Source organism: Mustela erminea, chromosome 7 (genome assembly GCF_009829155.1).
Source record: "Mustela erminea isolate mMusErm1 chromosome 7, mMusErm1.Pri, whole genome shotgun sequence".
Lineage (NCBI taxonomy): Eukaryota > Metazoa > Chordata > Mammalia > Carnivora > Mustelidae > Mustela > Mustela erminea.
Window position 1 is genome coordinate 123,198,159 of NC_045620.1, and position 20,991 is coordinate 123,219,149.

A 20,991-nucleotide genomic window follows, 5' to 3' on the forward strand; every position below is an offset into this window, starting at 1 on the left:
CATGCAACTCTTGATCTCAGGGTTGTGAATTTGAGCCCCGTGTTGGGTGCAGAGATTACTAAAAAAAGATGGACTTTTAAAAAAAGAAGAAAAAAAAAAAAGAATTAGAAGACAGAGTTCAGGGCAATCATAGGAGCTGGAAAGTCAAAGGTGAAATACCTGAGACGAGGAAGCCGTAGAGCAGATGCCACCAATTTTACAAATTAACTAACCAAATTCCTGGCAGATCCTTGACCTATGTATGTACAAGGCAAACTCCTTTGGAAAACAGTCTGGCAGTTTCATAAAAAAGTTAAATTCGGGGCACCTGGATGGCTCAGTCATTAGGTGTCTGCCTTCAGCTCACATCGTGATCCCAGGGTCCTGGGATGGAGCCCCACACCCAGCTCCCTGCTCAGCGGGAGTCCTTCTCCATCTTCCGCTACCCCCTGCTTATATTCTTTCTCTTACCATCTCTCTCTCTCTGGGTCGAATAAATAAATAAAATATTTTTTTAAAAAAGTTAAATTCACTTATTACATGACCCAGTCATCCCACAACTAGATACCCAGGAGAAACGAAAGCATATGTCCATGTAAAGACATGTACGTGAGTACTCCTAACAGCTTTATTTGTAATAGCCAAACAATGCAAATGACCCAAATTTCCATCAGCAGGATGGACAAACTAGGATATACAGCACCCAACCAAAAAAAAAAAAAAAAAAAAAAAAAGGGAATGAGGTACTGATACATGCCACAACATGAATGAATTGCAAAATAATTATGGTGCGTGAAAGAAGCCAGATAAAGGGAACACATGCTGTTTAAGATGACATCTGTATAAAATTTTTTAAATGCTAAACAAATGTAGTGACAGAAAGCAAATCAGTGGTTGCCTTGAGGGTTGGCAGGGAGGGAAGGATGACAAAAGGGACACAGTAGAAGGAAACTTTGGGAATACTGAATATGTTCATTCTCTTGATTGTGGTGATAGTTTCACATGTGGGAACACATCAAAATTTATCAAAATGTACACTTCAAATATATGCAGCTTACTGCATATCAGTTATAACTTAATGAAGTGGTTTAGAAAAAAATTACAATAGTTTTTAAAAACACAAAGTGTTAAAAGTGCTTCAGGACAAATTTTATAACTGCTATATGGAAAACGTAATCATTTGCCTATGATTCCACCTTAAAAAGCAAGTAAATGAATAGCAAACGAAAGTTAGTAGAACGAATGGAATAATAAAGAGCAGAAATTAAATATAAAACATAGGAAAAAATATTAAGCACAAGCCACATCTCAGTACAACTACCCAAATACAAACTTCAAAATGCCATGCTACCATTACCTCCATAAAAGAAAGTGGCTGTGGTTCAAACCATTCTTTCGATCTCTTGGGCTTGTGAAGCTTGTCAGTTAACTGATCATCACTGTCTAAATTTCTCATTGTGGTCATAAAAAACAGAGCTCCTAGGGAAACTAAAAAAAAAAAAAAAAAAAAGCTTATTTAGTAATGAGAATTCACAGTCCTGCTTTCTCTTCTGCTTAATTAACAATCCTCGTGACCACGAGGGGTGTGGAACAGATTCTGAATTAGTAGCCACCCACACTTTCCCTAGTAAGAGGCCTTCACCATAATTTTTTATTAGATCTTCAGAACCAGCCATGCTGGACAGGGGAAGGGGCCTTATGGCGCTTTGCATGCCCCTTCAGCTCACTTCCAAGGCTCTGTGTCCTCAGAACAGCCTGGAATTACAAACCATTCAGTAAGCAATCACATCCTGCCCCACCGTCTTTTAAGCAGGGGAGGTTCTCACAGGACTGACCCCAGCAACCCCCGGAATTCCAGGCTTTCCACGTCCTTCAACCACACAGCCCGTTCGAGCCGGCGTGGCAATTACCAGACAGGCCTCTAGGGGTCGCACTGCAGTTTTCCTGACTCAGGACCGTCAACCCAGGGACTTCCAACTTACTGGCTACTGAAGCCCACGCGAGGGGCTTAGTAGAGAGGGAGGGGCTTTCACAAAAATTTGTGTCCTCGAGTTCTAGGACGCCCAAAGCACCCCCCCACACACACACACACCACCACCACCCCCCGCCCGCCGATCGTCACCTGAGGGGGATGTCATTAGGGCTTGCGCCCGCTGTAGACCTACAGGACCCACCACCCCGTCCCCTCCCTCCCATCCCGTCAACAAGATTAGTGCCTGCTCCGCCCGGCCTGGCAGGAAAGCTGCCGACCATCCAGGTACCTCAGCTCCCTTCCCAAGCACGCGAGGGGTCCTGCCCCAAGACCCACGGCCCCGCAGTGGTCGACTGCGACAGGAGAGTGCGCCCCCCAAGGGCCTGCGGGCCCGTCAGCCTGGGCCCGTCGCCTCGGAATGACAGAACGTTCGAGTCCAGTGTTTAATTGACGTAGCCCCCCGCAGCCCCTGCGCCGCGACAGACGACAAGCTAGAACCCCACCAGCCACCACTGCGACCCCGAGCCCGGAGCAACTGCGCTGCCGAGCCCAGCCCCGCGGAGAAATAACCGGGGTACCCGGGTTGGGGCGCTGGGGGGCGGGTTGGAGGTAGCGAACCACACCGAAGCGCTTCTCGGTGACGGGCAGATATTGCAGCCAATAGCTAGGCACGTCGCCTTTCCGTCCCGCCTTCCCCCGCGCCCGTTGACGGGCCGCCGTTCCGCTCGCCGGCCCTGGGCCCAGTGCCGCGCTGCTTTCCCAGTGCCGCCTTGCGTTCTGCTCACGCTGGACCATCGCCTTCCCCTAAGCACTCTGTGTGTCTTCCCAGCCAACACGACTGGACGTTAGACACCCCCCTCCCTCGCCTCCAGTCTTTCCTCAGGGACCCCCCCCACCCTACCTCCGGCCGGGTGGCCTAAACCACTGCGCAGGGAGTGGCCGGAAAGGGCGCTTGGCCTTACGTATCCATAAGGACTAGTATTTGTGGAGGTTGTCCTTATGAAGGAGGCCCAAATGCGGAAAAGGCCGCTTTAAACGCGTTAAATCCTCTGGATCAGTACCCATAGTTCGCGGGGATGCTGGTCAGGGGTAAGGACCCGCTGATCTCATCGACCCTTGTTAAATTAGGTCCGTGGCTCTGCGTCCCGCAGGTGTTTGGGTTTGGGTTTATAATCTCGGGTGACTCTGGAGCAAACCATTGGTATAACTAGAAAATTGTGAGCAGTGGTTTTTCCAAACTCAATAACCTGCTGTATGAATTGCGATTTTCTAGGATTCTATTTTCCTCTTTGAATACTGGTGGCTATTACATGATGGACCACCATTTTCCCTACTTCCAAAGTGCACGCGCTGAAAACTGTCCGAAGTGTCTAAGGAGACTTGTATTCGCAGGCCTTTCCAAAGGTAGCCAGAGTGAGTCGTTTCAACTGTAGTTCCCCTTTTCAGAGCGGAGGGAGCATGAGCCATCTGCAGAACTTACTGTTGGATACTCTGCTGGGAACAAAGCATGTTGACAGTGCAGCCCTCATCAAGCTCCAAGAACGAAGCTTGTGTGTAGCATCACCAGGATTTAGTGTAAGGAAAAGCAAGTTTGGGCATAAGCTTTTTTTTTTTAAGATTTTATTTATTTATTTATTTATTTATTTGACAGAAAGAGACACAGTGAGAGAGGGAACACAAGCAAGGGGAAGTGAGAGAGGGAGAAGCAGGCTCCAACCCAGGACCCTGGGATCATGACCAGAGCCGAAACGCAGATGCTTAATTAACCAACTGAGCCACCCAGGCACCCCAGGCATAAGCATTGTTATCAAAAGTTTTTCTGTAAAGAGCCATAGTAAACATTTTAGATTTCTGGGCCATATGGCCTGAGTCACAACTACACAACTACTATGCAGTTTGAGTGGGAAAACAGGCATACATAAAAGAATGGGTGTGACCATGTTCCAACAACTCTTTATTTATGAACACTGAAATTTGAATTTCATGCAACTTTTACATATCACAAAATATTATTCTATTGCCTTTTTTCCGATGACTTAAAAATGTAAAAACTATTCTTTGCTGGCAGGCCTACAAAAACAGACAGTGGGCCAAAATTTGGCCAGCTTGCATAGTTTACCCACTCATACTCTATTTAACTTCTGCAGATGATGCCTCATGACGTCCGGACACTTGTGAATGGATTCGCCAAGAACCCTTTGCAAACTAGAAGAGAAGGATTGTATTTCAAGGAAAAGGACTACAAATGTATCCGAGCTGATGACTATTCACTTTATGCTAAGAATGTGAGTGTTCACAATTTGAAGACAGCTAGGTAAAAAACCTTGAGAAAAGAATTTGATTCCAATCTGCTGTGCCCCCTGATCCCATTTATAAAACAACCTAACCCCATTCCTGCAGTGACAGTGTCTGAGACAGCGGTCTAGTACTTAGGAAGGCATGCGTAAAATAAAGTAGGAACAGGGAGCCTACCTGAGAAACATTCATTCCCCAAATCTATCAACAGAAACTTGCCTGAAGTATCTCTTTTCACTACTCTATATTCTACATGCTCCTTTTAAAAAAGAAAGAAAGATAACATTCTTATGCTTAACACCTCTCCTAGCTCTATTGCCTATAGGGAAATAAGAAGAGAAAATTCACATTTACTGGATGGCCTATCTTGTGGGTTAAGCATACTTCATCTGCATTCTAAAGTAGCCTCATTTTACTGGAACAAGGAAACAGAGCATTTGCAAGGTTAAGTAAGTCTTCTTTAGTCATGCTGCAGGAAATGGAGGTGCTGGGATTCAAGCCCAGAGATGCCCAATTCCAAAATCTATTACTTTCTCATTTTTAAAAAATATTTTAGGGGCGCCTAGGTGGCTCAGTGGGTTAAAGCCTCTGCCTTCTGCTCGGGTCATGGTCCCAGGGTCCTGGGATCGAGCCCCGCATCGGGCTTCCTGCTCAGCAGAGAGTGGGCTTCTCCCTCTCCCTTTGCCTGCCATTCTGCCTACTTGTGCTCTTTCCCTATCTCTCTGTCAAATAAATAAATGAAATCTTTAAAAAAAATTTTATTTATTTGTCAGAGAGAGACACACAGATAGCCAGTGAGCGTGAGGAGGGAAAAGGAAAAGCAGACTCCTGCTGGACTCCCACTGAGCAGGGAGCCTGACACTGGGCTTGATCCCAGCACTCTGGGATCATGACCTGAGCTGAAGGCAGACGTGCGCCCCTGTTATATCAGTTGTTCTCACTGGGATGGGGTATATTCCAATCAGTGGAACTTTTTCAAAATACACATGCTGTTATTATAAGTCTGAAATTTTTTAAGCAGACAACTAAATTAGTGGGAAAAAAAGTGAAGAGTCCAAAACTAGATATGAGTGTATGGAAGTAAAAAAAAATGGCACAAAATGTGACTGGAGTGTAATTGCTAGTCCTGTGACTAGAACTGAAAGTAGGGCATTCTGTTTTACTCTTATCCAGGAAAACACTGGTGTGGTTGTTGTGAAGACCCATCTATATCTTCTGGTGGCAACTTACATTGAAGGCATGTATCCTAGTGTCTGTGTGGAAGCCACGGAGAAGCTGGGTAAGTTTGTCTCCGCACGCCTGTCTTTGTTCCCTATGACAAAGATCTGACTGCCGGTCACTGAGAGCCAATACAAACCACGCAGGGTCAAAGGAAGGGATTTATTGGAAGGATGCTGGGTTACTTACAGATTCACTGGAACAACGGAGTGGAACGGAGCCACAGTGAAAATGGACTCCAAGGACAGGAATACTGCTAGAATGCTTCTCTAGTCTCTGTTTCTAAGAGGGTCAGTTTTGTTCTGTCCCATTGCAAAGCCTTCTTTCCTGGCTGGTATCATGGCCAAGCCTCACACTGTGCCTCTTAATCTCTTTTAAGACCCTGATTTGACAAGTCTTGGGTCATATAGTTTACCCCTTTATAAGTCATTCCACACTACCCCATCATCTATTAGCTGCTGGGGGGCTAGGGATGAGTAAAGCAGCAGGGTGTAAAAAAAAAAAAAAAAGTAAAACTAGAAATTTAGCTGCTGGGGGTCACTCTATGTAAAGGACCCTTTACAGGAAAAGAAATTACTGAGGCCTGCAGCTCCCTTGTTGAGGTCTACTGCATTCCCCTTCCATGTCTTTATGTCTTTGAATGAAGATCTAATGTAGGACTAACTGGAAAATTGTATCTATGAAAGTTGAGTTTAATGATGATAAATTATATTTTAGATTTTTTAATGTAAACTTAAATTCCTAAAAAAAATAAAATGCTGGAGTTGCTTGAACACTCCTTTAAGATAGTAGAAGCCCCTACTTCTACTAGTGAGGAAAGCAGCCATTCTTTCATTCCTTCAAGAAATATTCAGTGACGATCTCCTATGGGTGCTACACTATCCTAATAGAGCAAGAAAATCGAAGCTGTAAACAGATAGAGTCTCTACCTTCCATGCCTCTATACATGCTGCCCTATCTGTAGTGTCCCTTTCTGTCCCTGCCCTTTCACATCCAGTTGTCAAATTCTTTTTTTTTTCCTAAAGATTTTATTTATTTATTTAAGAGAGAAAAAAATGAGCAGGGGGGAATGGTAGAGGGAAAAGCAGACTCCTCGCTAAGCAGGGAGTGAGATGTAGGACTCAGTCCCAGGACCCTGAGATCACAATCCCAGCCAAAAGCAAATGCTTGACCGACTGAGCCACCCAGGGGCCCTTAGTTGTCAAATGCTTAACCATCATTGAAGATGCAAGTGAAATCTTCAGCTTCTCTCCACTATGCTACCTATTTTATGCATACCCTTATAACTAGAGTTCTTTTTTATTGTTAGAGCCACTAGAGTTGTTTGTTTACCTGGACTGTGAGCCCCTAGAATAAAGAATTGTGTTTTAATCTCCTGTCTCTGGTACCTAAGAGTGTCTACTGTTGAATAGGCAATTAGTACATGTTTGATGAACAAATAAATGAGTGACCTCTGCCTAGCAGAATCAGGGAAGTCTCCAAAGAAATGAATCTTTAAAAATTAACTGAGAAGTTAAGTAGCATCACAGAAAAAAATACACACATAAATATATGTATGCACAGACCTTCCCAGTTGTTAACAGTTTCCTGGCATGGAATGTCATAAACCATGCTACATAGCTGGCAATAAGGTATTCTAAGAGTGAATAGGACGGAGCCTGGACAGGACACAACTTTGGAAGCATCTAATAGAAGGAGTGAACTCCAACCTGGGAAAAACAGGCAATTGCAATACCAAGGACCTTTTCTGAGCAAATGTCCAAAGTTTGAGGGAGGTTCAGTTTCAATAGACTAGGGCTGGAGCAGGAAGACAAAATGGAGACCTGTAGAGTAGGGCTAATTATCTAATTAAAGGTATTCAGAAAATGAGGCTAGGAAAATGGGCAGTTAGGCTGTCAAGAGGCCAGAATCTGTCCTTTCAGCCTGGGCCCAGGGCTAATTCCCCAGGTCTCCTTTGGAGACCAGGGAACTTGTCTGACCACTGTAAGGTTGATTCTGTGGCTGGCAGTAAAGGTTGAGACTCCTGTTAGGGCCACAAAAGGCTCCAAAGAGTGTGTACTGCTTAGAAGGAGATAGCTGGAATCATGCTACTAAAATCCCACTGCTCGGGAAGGGCTAGGCTGATCTTGGAAGTGGCTGCATTCTCATGAGGGATGGTTGAGGCTGAAACCTACTCAGGAGCCAGTTACTTGTCTCATTACTTCTGTTTCCTTCACTTGTTTTTCTCATAATTGTATTTCTGTCAAAACATTCTACATGATAATTATAGGCATTTTAAGAAAGAGAATTATGACTATTTAAAAATGTTTAATTGTGAAAGATTCTAGGAGATATATGTATGTTTGAGAGCAGGGAGTGAGTCTTAACTATTCAGTCATTCTTGTATCTCCAGAATCTAGCACATGGTAGTCACTCCCAATGTCTGTGGAATAAATATAATGAAGCACTTTGTGGTGATAATTTGTTGCTCACAAATAACCACCATGTTCTTTTCCTTTTCAGGAGAATATCTAAGAAGAAAAGGAAATTAAGTCACCAGAGGACTATGAAAGACAGCTCTCATTATTTTAAGAAATAGATCCTAAAGGAAAAAAAAAATCATGCTTTCTTTTGTGGTTGAAAACACTAGGAAGAAGATACTAAAGAGGAAGAAGTTAAGGGAGCAATTTTTCTTATTTCAAGAGATCTTCTTTTTTAATTGGAATTCTTTATAAGCTATACTTGGTTTGTTTGTTTAAGTGTTGGTCATTGACATGAGTATGAGAAACCTGCTATCTGCCCAGGGCATATCTGTTGAGAGACTCCTCCCTGAGGGTCTTGTGCTCCCATACATCTTGCTGGGTATGCCAAGAATGCAAGGCTCTAACAACTCTTCATCCAGGCCCTTTCTCTGGGTGATTTTTCAGGAAGCAACCTTGAACAAGGAGGTAATGCCTCCCTTCAGAACAAAGAGCAAACTTTCTTACTGCTTGCTATAAAAGAGGTAAGTTCCCTGAACTCAGAGCTGTAATGCCACTCATTACATATGTGACATCCACTGGTCCACACCACCCCTGTAGGACTTGGGGAGAAGGGCAACACAAAAGCCACACTTTGGGCCACAAGTCAAGGTATTTAACGGATGTTCCATGCTCCCCACCACCTACAGTCATTGGATTTTGTTGAACATGGGGAAGGCCTTTCAAAAGTCAACTCAAAAGAATTTTTAAAGAATCAACTCAAAAAGATTTTTTACTTCATCTTCTTGACTTCCTCTTAGTCCACATAACTTAGTATGGTTAAAGAATGCGACCTTCTCCAGAAAGGGTTCATCTCCTCTTGGTCACTTACAGGGTGATCAGGACAATAAGGGTAGGGAGCTATAGAGAAAATTTTCTATTTTGAAAATTCAGGATTCCACCCTGATCATTTCTGGGCATGATGCATCTTCCTTTCCCCTAACGGCAACTCCAGACCAACCTGGTTGGTACACTCTCAGGTACTCCTGAGGAGAGAACAGCTTACACCCCTGGCATCAAGTCTTAGACCTCTTGCAGTTCTTGACATGATCAAGCAGCAAAGTACAATTTTCTGAATTCCAAACACATGCTGTCTGGGGCTCTCCATGTAGACCTGCCTATAGATTTTGGCATCAGTCCTCCCGTGAATGGTTTCTCCTTGTAAATCAGCACATTGACATCATGTAGTTTATATACTCAACTCTCCACATGCTGTCAAGCTGGGGTTTTGAGCCTGCAAGGCAGAAGGTCTGACTCTAGGTAACGTCTAAAGTGCTAGAGGCCATCATGAAGCCTCTTGCCTGCTCACCAGCTCTTCCCGGACACATGCCCACTGCGCTGCTGGGATCCTCCTGGGGCCCTTTTTGTAAACCTCCTCAAGGCAAGTGTCTCACTGTCTAGAGCCCTTCTATGTAGATCTGTCCAGTTAAGTTCTAAAATTCTCATCACAAAGTTCCAACTAGGTCCATTTCTGAAGAGAGACCCACAAAAATGACCCTTTGATGGTAGCCAGAGTACTTGCAGAGGTTCCCAGGGACTGGATGATCTTCTGAAACATCGGGATCTCCAAATGAGGGAGATTTGTGTCCTGGTGGTCCACAAAGACTTTAGAATGGGCACACAGGTGCAAATGGGTTTAAGTGATTAATTTTTTTCCCAGATCCTCAATTTCCATATGTACTTGCCACAACTGAGGAGTCGTCTCAGCTCTAGCTGCCCATCTGCCCACCTGCCCTCCCCAAGCTCCCTTCCCCCAGGATACAAAAAAAAGGGGTAGGTACTCTCATCCAGCCCCAATCTTACTGTGATGCTTGGCCTGGATAGCAAAACCTGCAATGTGTGAGGGAAAGGAAAATTCTAAATATTTTTTAAGGTTTTAATCCTCTGTTGTCAAAAATCACATCATATGTGAGGGAGAGATTCATGAGAATAAAGTAAAGAGCATTAATGAGACATAAGGAAAATCTTTGCATCATTTGTCTTAGGAAGTTTCTATGTCTTACCTATCTATATTTCTTAAAATTCAGAAGCAAAATGATTGGCATAGGACATGTATTAACAATGATTACTTGGATTGAGAAATGAGAAACCTTCTCTGATAGGAAGTAATTTTATTTGGCTGATTATTTAACAAGAGGACTAACTTTGCCAATAAGAACGTCACAGAGGTTTTCCATAATTAATCTGCAGCTCCCAGATGTTAAAGAAAATATATTTGAAGTATATGATGAGGTAGAAGGACTTGATTTTTAAAAATTGTCTTAGCCTCTAAGAAACAAACTGAGGGTTTTGGAGGGGAGTGGGGTAGAGGGATGAGTGAGCCTGGTGGTGGGTATTAAGGAAGGCACATATTGCAGGGAGCACTGAGTGTGGTGCATAAACAATGAATCTTGGAACACTGAAAAAATTAAAGTAATAGAGTTGGAAAAAATTTTAAAAATAAAAATTGTCTTAGCAAAACTGTATTGAAATTAACATTTTTACTTTCTGAATCCTTTGTGAGTATATCAATTTAAACAAGGTGTCTCTAAGTGAAAAAAAAGCAGCTATAATTGATAATCATTTGATAAATCCTCACAAAGTTTTGTTAGTATGACCCCAGATACCAACACCCCGAATGACACATACGGCTGTACAACAAATCCTTAACAGGTTGAGTAGTTTTCAAGTCTTTGCTTTCAAAAATTGAAGAAAGACCTAATTAAGTTGCCAGCTCATAGATCACTGAAAATAATTTTCAATGATAGATCATTATATAGTTTTTAATCATATAACTCAGAGGTATTCAGAGACTTGGCTGACATTCCTATAATGAAATTTCTTTCCCATCTAATTTATGCAAATTACATTCCTCAGAGCTTGTCTATAAAAATGAAAAATAGGAAGAGAATGAATGTTGATCCCAGTCTCATTCTAGCAATGAGGAATATTCACCACAGACATAATTACTTGGAAAAATTCAACCCCACCAATGGTCATTAAGAGCTATCTTTCCAATAAAATTTTACTTTCCATGTTCAATAATTATTAATATTTCAAATTATACTTAAAATATGAAAATTCAAAATAATGTTTTGATCACTTGTGGACTAAGAATATTGTGATGATAATAAAATACAGAAGAAACTGAACACTTAGAGCCCTGTGGTCACAGGAAATAACTTTTTAAATTACAATAAACATTTTTGTTCCAGGTAAGAATGATCAATAAAGTATAATTTATAGCAATATATAATTCTATGAGAAAAGTAGAATGAAAATATGAGTACTAGAAGAAAAATTACATTTTAAAACTTCCAACTGTTAAAGAATTGTTTTGCACATTTTTACCGGATGATTATAAATATCAGACTGCTCTGAGGGGGTGCCTGGATGGCTCAGTTGGTTAAGTGTCTGCCTTCAGCTCAGGTCATGATCCCGGGGTCCTGGAACAGAGCCCCACATAGGGCTCCTTGCTCAGTGGAGAGCCTGCTTCTCCCTCTCCCTCTGCCAGCCACCACTCCGCCTCCTTGTCTGTGCGTGCTCATGCATGCTCGAGCGCTCTCCCTCTCTCTCTCTCTCTCTCTCGATATCTCTATATCAAATGAATAAATAAAACCTTAAAAAAAAAAAAAGGCAGAGAGAGACCAGGAAGCAGGCTCCCTGCTGAACAGAGCGCCCCACGCGGGGATGGGGTGGATGGGGGACCCTGAGATCATGACCTGAGCCGAAGGCAGAGGCTGAAGTCCCTAAGGCACCCAGGCGCCCCTCAACTTTATTCTTTTTTAAGATTTTTTGTTTATTTTTTGAGAGAGCACAGAGGGAGAGGGAGCTCGATGCAGGGCTCCATCCCAAGATCTTGGGATGATGACCTGAGCCAAAGGCTGATGCTTAACCGACTGAGTCACCCAGGTGCCCTGAGAGAAAGGAAATTGCTAAAGGAATTTTTATATGTTAAAGTAGACTTACAGGATGGGGGTGGGGGTTGGGGCTAGGATTGTCTTTTGCCCTTAGCCAAGTATTAACATGGAGGCAGCTGAGTCCCTAGAGGAATGTCACTCTGCCTGTTTCAAAGACTGGTCAATGAGCTATAGGTAGTAGGGAAATGTAATCATCTTCTGCCTTTGTTTCCCACATCAGTGTGCAGTCCAGAGCTGACAGCCAAGAAAGAATTGTTGAGACACCTTTTGTGCAAAATGGTGGTTTTATTAAAGCAGGGGGACAGGCCCATGGGCAGAAAGAGCTGCTGTTCCTGGGGTTGTGAGGGGTGGCTGATTATAGGCTGATTATATACTTGGGAGTCGGGGGAGGGAAGGAAAAAAGAGGTTTTCAAAATAACTTTCATATTCAAGAAGACTTACAAGCCCCTGGAGGCCTTGCCATGGTCAAGTTAAGGTTGTTTTACCCTCTGGCAAGGCAATGACATTAAGATAGTTGGAAGTTGGGGCACCTGAGTGGCTCAGTTCATCATGTGGCTGACTTCAGCTGGGGACGTGGTCCTAGGCTCCTGCGATTGAGTCCCACATCTGGCTCCAGGCTCAGTGGAGAGCCTGCTTCTTCCTCCCCCTCTGCCTGCTGCTCTCCCTGCTTGTACTCTCCCTCTCTGTTAAATAAATAAATAAAATCTTTAAAAAAAAAAAAAAAAAAGAGAGATAGTTTGAAGTTTCCCGGAGGAATGTCACACAGATCCCACCCAGGAGTGGTGGTTTCAGGGTGTCAGCTTGTGCTTTGTCCTCAGCCAGCCTTCTGCTCCCTCAGCACCAGGACATGTGAATTTGATTCCTGGCTTGGCACTCACTAGCTATGTGCCCCTTGAAATCAAATTAATCTTTCTGCATCTCAGTTGCTTTTCAGCTGAGCTTTATGAAGACCAATGAGAATACATGTGAAGACGTGGTAAATTATAACACTTAAAAAAAAAAAAGTTACTTATTTTATACAAGCACACATTTGTGTGGACCCATTGCTTCTTAACTGGGGACAATTTTGCCCCCCCCCCCATGCCTGGAGGCACTTTTTCGTCCAGACTGGATGGGGCGCTAGTGCTATTAGTGGGTGGAGAGCAGGAATGCTGTTAAACACTGCACAATGGACACGACAGGCTTTCAGAATTAAGAATTATCTAGTCCCAAGTGTCAATAGTGGGGCGCCTGGGTGGCTCAGTGGGTTAAGCGTGTGCCTTCGGCTCAGGTCACGTTCTCAGGGTCCTGGGATCGAGCTCCACATCCGCGCTCCCTGCTCAGCGGGGAGTCCGCATCTCCCTGTCGCTGCCCCTCCCCCTGCACATGCTCTCTCTCAAGTAAATAAATAAAACTCTTAAAATTTTTTATTTTATTTATTTTTTAAATTTATTTGACAGAGAGAAATCTCAAGTAGGCAGAGAGGCAGGCAGAGAGAGAGGAGGAAGCAGGCTCTCTGCTGAGCAGAGAAGCCCGATGCGGGACTCGATCCCGGGACCCCGAGATCATGACCTGAGCCGAAGGCAGCGGCTTAACCCACTGAGCCACCCAGGTGCCCCTTAAAATTTTTTTTTTAATGTTTTTTAATCCCAAAGTGTCAACAGTGCCAAACCTGAGAAACCCCGCTGTAGCCTATTCATACAGCCTTAACCTAAAGTCAGACTGCCTCACTGGGCAGCAGCTTCCAGGTGCCGCTCCCTCATCCCCGGGAGGAAGAGCCGGAGAGGTCAGGATTCCTGGCAGCGCTCACCTTCCCCCTTTCTCCTAGTCCTCCTCTCTTTCCTCGCAGCTGCACCCTGCTTGCCGACCCATACTTAGGATACCAGCCTTACAACACCAGGAGCTAAAGGCCTGGCCTGGCTGGAAAAACCGATCGCCGGCCCAGAGTCCGAGTCCAGTTCCCGAGAGAAGGGAAGTCCTTTCTTCTCGCAGCAGGGGCTGGACCATCTGCCAACGGGAAGAAAGATTCGTTTCCCCAGGCTTTAAAAAAAGGAAGGAAGGAAGGAAAGAAAGAAAAGAAAAGAAAAAAAGAAAGAAAGAAAAGGAAAGAAAGAAAGAAAGAAAGAAAGAAAGAACGAACAGAACTTGATTCGCTGCCACTAACTTTGCATCTTCAAAGGGGAAGGAGCCGAAGGAAGAGGAGGGTAGGCTCGGGTCAGTCCCACCCCCGGTACTGCCCACAGTGCTTCGCGCTCGCCGCCGAGGCCGTGCTGGGCCCCTAAGTTCCTTCGCGGGGACCCGCCGGCGGGGAGCGCAGGACCGCGCCGAGCCGCGGGGAGCAGCGCAGAGCCGGGCTCCAGTAAGTCTCCAGAAACTCACACCCGGACCCGTGGGTCTGGGGGCGGGGGTGGGAGGAGTGTTCCCGCTCAAAGGCAGCGCAGTTTGCCTCACGCTCTGGGACGGTGTCCCCACTTCCCCCAGTCCTAACTTGCGTCCTCTGCGAGGGATCCGTCAGGAGGCTGCGGGGACCTTGCGGGAAGGAGGGTGGGGAGCGGCGAGGCTCAGACCTTGTGGAGACCGAAGGGGAAGCCGCTGGCCGGCAGGGGGCGCTGCGCTCCGCAAAGGGCCTCGGACTCCGTTCCTTGCTTCTAAGGTGTCCTCAGAGAACATGCTAGCTGTGCACTTCGACAAGCCCGGAGGACCAGAAAACCTTTACCTGAAGGAGGTGGCCAAGCCCAGCCCAGCAGAGGGTGAAGTCCTCCTGAAGGTGGCGGCCAGTGCCCTGAACCGGGCCGACTTACTCCAGGTGCCCAGGGGTCAGGCAGTGGCTGGGGCAGGGTGGGATTCCAGGGTCTTCCATAAACATTTACCAGACAGATGAAGGAATGACCTAGGGCATTGCCTGTAACATTCATCAGGATGTGTCTGCAGAATGTGTGCTGGGGGTTCTACGACAGTATACAGGCATGTTTACAAAGCATCTACGCTGTGTTAATCCATCATCTGCTCAGGCTAACAGATAAGGAGATGGGAACTGCTCTTTGTTGAGGGGATTGTGTGTTAGGCCTTGTTCTGTCTCCATTTCACTCCTCTGGCAACCCTGTTTACCGTCCGCATTATACAGACAACAGAGTCAGAGGTTAAGCAGTGTACCCAAGGCCACGACAGCAGTAATCTGGGCAGCTGTAATTCAAATCTAGGGCTTTGTGGATCCAAAGTCTGCACTCTTTCTGCTTGTCGGATCCAGGAGCTGTAGGGTCCCGGGAGCTGGCCAGGGACTATACTCTAGGAATCTTTTTTCCTGCTGTTTGAAACGCTAAACTGAGCCAGCTGCATTGATTGGGGTAACAGAAGCGTGCCAGAATCACCCGGGGGCACTTTTCTTTCTTAAAGATTTTATTTTTGTTTATTTATTAGAGAGAGCGCTCGCACAAGCAAGGGGAGCAGCAGAGGGAAGGCAGAAGTCCAACCGACTGAGCCACCCAGACACCCCTGGGGCACTTTTCAAAAATAAACATGACCACAACGCAGGCATGTATACCTTGACAAAGCTCCTCAAATGGTTCTAGTACACACTCTTAGTTCAGCCCCTCTGCTCTGAGGCCTCCAGTTGGAGGCTTCTGAGGATTGCAATGCGTGAGGACAGAGCTGGCACTTACGAGAACAATCATTTAGGAGTCCATGGTTTTTGCTGGTGGGCACCATCATGGAACCCAGATCTGGCTCTGGTCCTGGGCTACACTTGACTTCCCTGTGTCAATGGCTCAGCCCTTTATCTGTGGGAAATGGGGTTAAATGGAGTTAATGGGGCTTCCAGGGGAAAAAAATTTAAAAAAAAAGGGGGGGTATTCCATGGTTTTGTTCCTAAGTATTGCTACTAATTTACTAATTTACTTTCAGACTTTGGACAAGGCATTTCCCTTTACAGGTCTGTTTCTCCATTTGTAAAACAAGGCGTTCGGATAAATAGCTAAGGACCCTACCAGTTCTGACATCCCGTGATTATATGACCTACAGTATCTTTCTTGAATTAACTTTTCTTGTCTCTTTTCCTGACTTACAAAACCTATCTTTATCCTGATCTTTTTGAGAAAAAGAGGGGCTTTTGGAAGAGGCCCAGGGATGGTAATGCACACATTCCTGACCATGCTTCTCACTTAGCTCACTCCTCTTTCTGCAGAGACAAGGCCAGTATGCCCCACCCCCAGGAGCCAGCAGCATTTTGGGACTGGAGGCATCTGGACACATAGCAGAGCTGGGGCCTGCCTGCCAGGGGCACTGGAAAATTGGGGACCCAGCCATGGTTCTGCTGCCTGGTGGGGGACAGGCTCAGTATGTCACTGCCCCTGAAGAGTTCCTGATGCCCATCCCAGCAGGAATGACCCTGTCCCAGGCTGCAGCCATTCCAGAGGCCTGGCTTACTGCCTTCCAGCTGTTACATCTCGTGGGTGAGGAGGCCCCCCCATGCTCACCCTATACAGTGTGGTTCCGTTACTTGATGACTCAGCCACCTGAAAACCCAGCAGTCTTCTGGGGTGGCTTTGACCTGGCCACTATGCCACACCCAACAGCGCACCCTGATGTACTATCAGTAGTATGAGGTCCTCATACCATGTTACCAATGACCTTATGTTGAGGCTGAAAACCAAGGTTAGCAGATGGAAAGCCTAGAAAGCACTGGATAGAAGGCCTGTGCCCATCTTCACACTGTAGGCCCACCAGTAGTCTCAGCAGCTCAAAGTCTCGCTGAGCTTCTCTCTGTGAGCCCTAGTAGGGTAGAAGGGGCCAGTCAGTCTTTTATTCCTCCTCAGTCCCACTGAAGTCAGTCAAGAGATGACGGGGCCAGCCTAAGATTTGGTCCCTGTTGTCAGGGAATAGAGTAAATTGGGAAGACAAGGCATGTACAGAAATTAGACAACCACAGAGTTCAGAAGATGGCCTTGTCTCAAGATGGGAGTGGGAGGGAGAGAGGCACCTGGGTGGCTCATTCAGTTAAGCATCTGCCTTCAGCTCGGTTTATGATCCCAGGGTCCTGGGATCAAGCCCTGCATCGGGCTCCCTGCTCAGCGGGGAGTCTGCTTGTCCCTCTCCCTCTGCTCCTCCCTCCAGGGCTTGCTCGCTCTCTGTCAAATGAAAAAATGAAATCTTAAAAAAAAACAAAACTCAAGATGGGAATAGTTAGTGTGGGCACAGATGATAAGAGAGGGCTTTCTGGAAGAGAAGGACTTGAAGGGTGGGTAAAGTTGAGATGTGATAGAAGGCAAGCCTTGGTGGTTTAAGGCAGTGACCCAGTGAAATCAGCTGCTCCACTCAGAGTGAAGGATGATTATCATCTGTGAAAGACGACACTAGGACTGGGTTTCAGTGGCCCTGAATGGCACATTGCCAGAACCTGATGCAAGAGCCACCTGAGAACCACTTTATATTTTGAGAAGAAAGTGACATAATGAAAGCTCCATTTAAGTAAGGATCCTGATGGTTGTGTATGGTGACGGGATCGTTGAGACCAGTTGGAGACCAGTTTCAGACTGAAGGGGAACGGGCTTCAGGTGGTGACAGTGGGAATGGTACACATTTTTTTTTTTTTAAGATTTTATTTATTCATTTGACAGACAGAGATCACAAGTAGGCAGAGAGGCAGGCAGAGAGAGAGGAAGGGAAGCAGGCTCCCTGCTGAGCAGAGAGCCCAGCTCGGGGCTCCATCCCAGGACCCTGAGATCATGACCTGAGCCGAAGGCAGAGGCTTTAACCCACTGAGCCACCGAGGTGCCCCAATGGTACATATTCTTATCTATTAAGGTACATGTCAGAGATGCGCATCTCGGGATCATTTCTTAAGTAAAACAGATTGTGGATGTGACTGCTAACAACTTTGTTTCAAAATGTTTTCTTCCACTTTGATAAGAGTCAGTAAAACAAAAAAGAGCTGTCATCGTGTTAAGAGACCAAGAAACTGGGCATTTGGTGGGCCAGGGCCAGGGGCATGTGGTAGAATATGCCTGCGTGGGGCACGTGTAGCACTTGTAAAGAGAATGGTTTTTGTACTTTGTGCCGCAGGAAACGTTCAGGCTGGAGAGACTGTGCTAATCCATGCAGGATCAAGTGGTGTGGGCACGGCTGCCATCCAACTCGCACGCATGGCTGGAGCTATTCCTCTAGTCACAGCTGGCTCCCGGCACAAGCTTCAGATGGCAGAAAAGCTTGGAGCAGCAGCCGGATTCAATTACAAAGAAGAGGATTTTTCTGAAGCAACACTGAAGTTCACCAAAGGTAAGCAGTAGCTCCTGCAGCCCAACAGGAATTTCAGAGATGGTTCAGTCAAGTCCTCACCAGCCTGAAGTTTGCCAGTGCTCTGCTAAATACACAGCAGCTACCCAGCCAAATTCTAGCATTCAGGTGTTTGACCTCTGGAGACAGGCAGGCAGTGTTAGGACTAAAATGTTTCTGTGTGCATTCTCGTAAGGGATAGCATTCATACGCTTTCTAGAAACCGGATGAGTCTGAGAGAGTTGGACTAGAATTAGCCAGGAGCCATTCTTCAGAGTCACTCTGCAATGAGTTAACAGGAGCTTGGTGTGGTCAGAGTAGGGTTAGGATGATAGCTCTCTAAAGATGTGAGCCTCTGTATTCCCAAGCCAAATATGTCTGTTTTTGGCTTATCCCTTTCCATTTTTCGCATGAGTTAAAAAGGAAACGTGAAACGAATACTTGTAAAACTACGATTCAGATAACCCAGTGCAGACATTTCATAATTTAGATGCAAACCTGCCTGTCCTGTAGACTGGGCAGACCTCCCCTGTTCTATTCTCATTCGTGCCTGGGTGACTGTGAGTTTTGTACTTAAGGGGGATCAAGAGAGATAAACCAGGTCATGGTGTTGCCCCATTTCCCTCTTGCTGTGGCTAGGAATCATAAAACATGAATTATAGCACACATGTATGATAAAGTTCAGTTACCTAAACTCCATCTACAACAGTGTTTCTATGAGTAGTGTTTCTAGTTCCAAGCTACAGATTTACCAATCCCACCTGTGTATATACCCATATATTCACAAATATACTATGGAATCTTACTTTGCACAAAGCCTTCTGTGTCTGAGGAGCATTACAAATCTGTGTTTCCTGTGAAAGGTGCTGGAGTCAACCTTATTCTAGACTGCATAGGTGGCTCCTACTGGGAGAAAAACGTCAACTGCCTGGCTCTAGATGGTCGCTGGATTCTCTACGGTCTGATGGGAGGAACTGACGTCAGTGGACCTCTATTTTCAAAGCTACTTTTTAAACGAGGAAGTCTGATCACCACTCTGCTGAGGTCTAGGGACAAAAAGGTGAATGATGAGTGAGAAGATAATGTGATGTAATTATTACCCACTAAAGTGTGGTGCGCTTATGTAGCTCCAAGAAAGGAAGATCTGACACGTCTTCTGTGAGAGCACCTATGTAGAAACCTGCCCCCTCCCATGGATAAATAAGTAACCATTTTCACAGAACTAATTAAAAGTAGTCAATAGAAAGTCTCAACATCTTGGAACGTAGGGAACATTTCACCTGTTATTTAAAATTTTCTAACAGAATGAACAAAGCATTGACAGTATTAGGAAATACATTTTTTTTTTTAAACAATTTTTTTTTTTTTAAGATTTTATTTATTTATTTGACAGAGAGAAATCACAAGTAGATGGAGAGGCAGGCAGAGATAGAGAGGGAAGCAGGCTCCCTGCTGAGCAGAGAGCCCGATGCGGGCCTCGATCCCAGGACCCTGAGATCATGACCTGAGCCGAAGGCAGCGGCTTAACCCACTGAGCCACCCAGGCGCCCATTTCTAATAGTGCCAAGATGTCTTCAAAGGAAAACTCTTCTCGGTGTGATAAGAAAGGTGAATAAGGTTAGTTAAGGTTCTGCCTTCAATAGATTATGTTATTGAAATCTTCTCTATGTGGGACTCCAGCAGGTGCCAGACTGGGGAATGTTTTCCCACTGAGTATTTCACACCTGTGGGATAGTAGAGCTTAAACATCCCTTTTGAACTGAGCCAACAGAAATCCTGTCTGTGGTCACCACCTGCTTTAAACCTTTAAGAACAGTCGTGTTGCCAGTGCCACTAATATCTTAGTACAGGATTGAGGCTTTTTCCCTGGTACAGAAGAGATTATACATTTGGGGGCATGCACATACATGCTGGCAGTGAAGGGGGTGGGTATGCTCTGTGCATCTTCAGGTGTGTACACATTTCAGAGAGAGCACAGAGGCTACTAAGAGAATGGGGAGCGGCAAGGTAAAGTCTTTGTCTAGGCTGATGTCTTCTTTTCCTTATCTTAAGTACAAGCAAAGGCTGGTGGAGGCTTTCACAGAACAAGTCCTACCCCACTTCTCCACGGAGAGTCCCCAACGTCTACTGCCCGTGCTGGACAGAGTCTACCCCGTGACTGCCATCCAAGAGGCCCATGCATACATGGAGAGTAACAAGAACGTGGGCAAAATCGTCCTGGAACTGCCGCAGTGAAGGACAAGTTTCCCAGGACAAACTGGAGAAAGTCCATAGGACGCGGGAAAGAGATCGGGTGCCACTCCAAGCCGCCCTGTAACCTCCTGGCCCTCCCCTGGTCTCGCCTACGGATTCGTGTAAAAACAATCGAATGAAATAAAGAGTAGATTTGAAGGGTTGCCCTCTCACTGCGGCGGCCCCAGACCGCGGCCTGGGCCGCCGCGGCGCGGGTGGGGTGGGAGGCGCGACCGCAGTTGTCGCAGGGATTACAGCAAAGGCCGGGACAGTGGGTGCGCAACTCGGGCTGGTCCGGGGCCGGGGGTCCCGGATACCGAACGAACAGCGTCAGCCACCATACAACGAGCCACAACCCCCGAAAGCCTCTCTGCGCAGCGCCAGCAGCCCGGGCCCACCCACCAGCCTACATCCCCGCCCCGCGCGCCTCATCGAGGCCGGTCCCACGTCAGGACCCACCCTATCCCCCCGCAACTCACCTGGGGGCGGCCCCACCTCGTCCCGCTCTCCTAGGCCCCGCCCCTCTGGCCGGATCCTCCGCTCAGGGCCTCCTCGACAGGAACACCGCCCCTTCTTTAACCCAGGCCCCGCCCTTTCCGGTGCGGCTCGTAAAATGGTCTTCAACGCTCGCCTTTCATTTTACCGTCGTCTC

General features: G+C 46.1%; 3 protein-coding genes across 11 annotated transcripts in view; 2 read left to right on the forward strand and 1 right to left on the reverse strand.

Annotated features, from left to right (window-relative positions):
- FAM228B (family with sequence similarity 228 member B) overlaps window positions 1-2,337 on the reverse strand; it is a 41,464-nt gene extending 39,127 nt beyond the window's left edge. For all 3 annotated transcript variants that reach the window (XR_004288000.1, XM_032353175.1, XM_032353176.1), the window contains exons 1-2: window positions 2,241-2,337; window positions 1,337-1,467 (exon numbers count right to left, since the gene is read on the reverse strand). Coding sequence is in view for 2 of the 3 variants with exons in the window: in XM_032353175.1 (XP_032209066.1) it covers window positions 1,337-1,444 (108 nt within the window). In the remaining variant the exon portion in view is untranslated. The remainder of the gene's footprint in view (window positions 1-1,336; window positions 1,468-2,240) is intronic.
- Window positions 2,338-2,441: 104 nt separating this feature from the next.
- On the forward strand, window positions 2,442-9,910 carry PFN4 (profilin family member 4). 6 transcript variants are annotated; one of them, XR_004288001.1, is made up of 6 exons: window positions 2,541-2,619; window positions 3,398-3,526; window positions 4,099-4,236; window positions 5,420-5,525; window positions 7,967-8,447; window positions 9,623-9,910. XR_004288001.1 is itself a non-coding variant. In XM_032353181.1 (5 exons), the coding sequence occupies exons 2-5, from the start codon at window positions 3,410-3,412 to the stop codon at window positions 7,993-7,995; spliced, it is 390 nt and encodes a 129-aa protein (XP_032209072.1). In that variant the 5' UTR covers window positions 2,442-2,525; window positions 3,398-3,409; the 3' UTR covers window positions 7,996-9,910. The 6 variants fall into 6 exon arrangements, 5 of the variants coding, with proteins under 5 accessions (XP_032209072.1, XP_032209074.1, XP_032209071.1 ...); XM_032353181.1 differs by lacking the exon at window positions 2,541-2,619 and adding an exon at window positions 2,442-2,525 and having other exon boundaries at window positions 7,967-9,910; XM_032353183.1 differs by having other exon boundaries at window positions 2,479-2,560; window positions 7,967-9,910.
- A 4,051-nt stretch (window positions 9,911-13,961) lies between these two features.
- TP53I3 (tumor protein p53 inducible protein 3) lies at window positions 13,962-20,432 on the forward strand. 2 transcript variants are annotated; one of them, XM_032353177.1, is made up of 6 exons: window positions 13,962-14,199; window positions 14,494-14,646; window positions 16,021-16,288; window positions 17,898-18,110; window positions 18,971-19,167; window positions 20,160-20,432. In XM_032353177.1, the coding sequence occupies exons 2-6, from the start codon at window positions 14,509-14,511 to the stop codon at window positions 20,340-20,342; spliced, it is 999 nt and encodes a 332-aa protein (XP_032209068.1). In that variant the 5' UTR covers window positions 13,962-14,199; window positions 14,494-14,508; the 3' UTR covers window positions 20,343-20,432. The 2 variants fall into 2 exon arrangements, with proteins under 2 accessions (XP_032209068.1, XP_032209069.1); XM_032353178.1 differs by lacking the exons at window positions 13,962-14,199; window positions 14,494-14,646 and adding an exon at window positions 15,337-15,371.
- The last annotated feature ends 559 nt before the right edge of the window (window positions 20,433-20,991 follow it).

What these genes read in the sequence shown, in the direction of transcription:
- PFN4 (XM_032353181.1), top strand. Translation starts at nt 3,410, where the DNA reads ATGAGCCATCTGCAGAACTTACTGTTGGATACTCTGCTGGGAACAAAG. An exon ending in ATTCACTTTATGCTAAGAAT is followed by an intron (nt 4,237 to 5,419) that starts GTGAGTGTTCAC and finishes ACTCTTATCCAG; the next exon opens with GAAAACACTGGTGTGGTTGT. An exon ending in GGAAGCCACGGAGAAGCTGG is followed by an intron (nt 5,526 to 7,966) that starts GTAAGTTTGTCT and finishes TTTCCTTTTCAG; the next exon opens with GAGAATATCTAAGAAGAAAA.
- TP53I3 (XM_032353177.1), top strand. Translation starts at nt 14,509, where the DNA reads ATGCTAGCTGTGCACTTCGACAAGCCCGGAGGACCAGAAAACCTTTAC. An exon ending in AACACTGAAGTTCACCAAAG is followed by an intron (nt 18,111 to 18,970) that starts GTAAGCAGTAGC and finishes TTCCTGTGAAAG; the next exon opens with GTGCTGGAGTCAACCTTATT. An exon ending in TGAGGTCTAGGGACAAAAAG is followed by an intron (nt 19,168 to 20,159) that starts GTGAATGATGAG and finishes CCTTATCTTAAG; the next exon opens with TACAAGCAAAGGCTGGTGGA.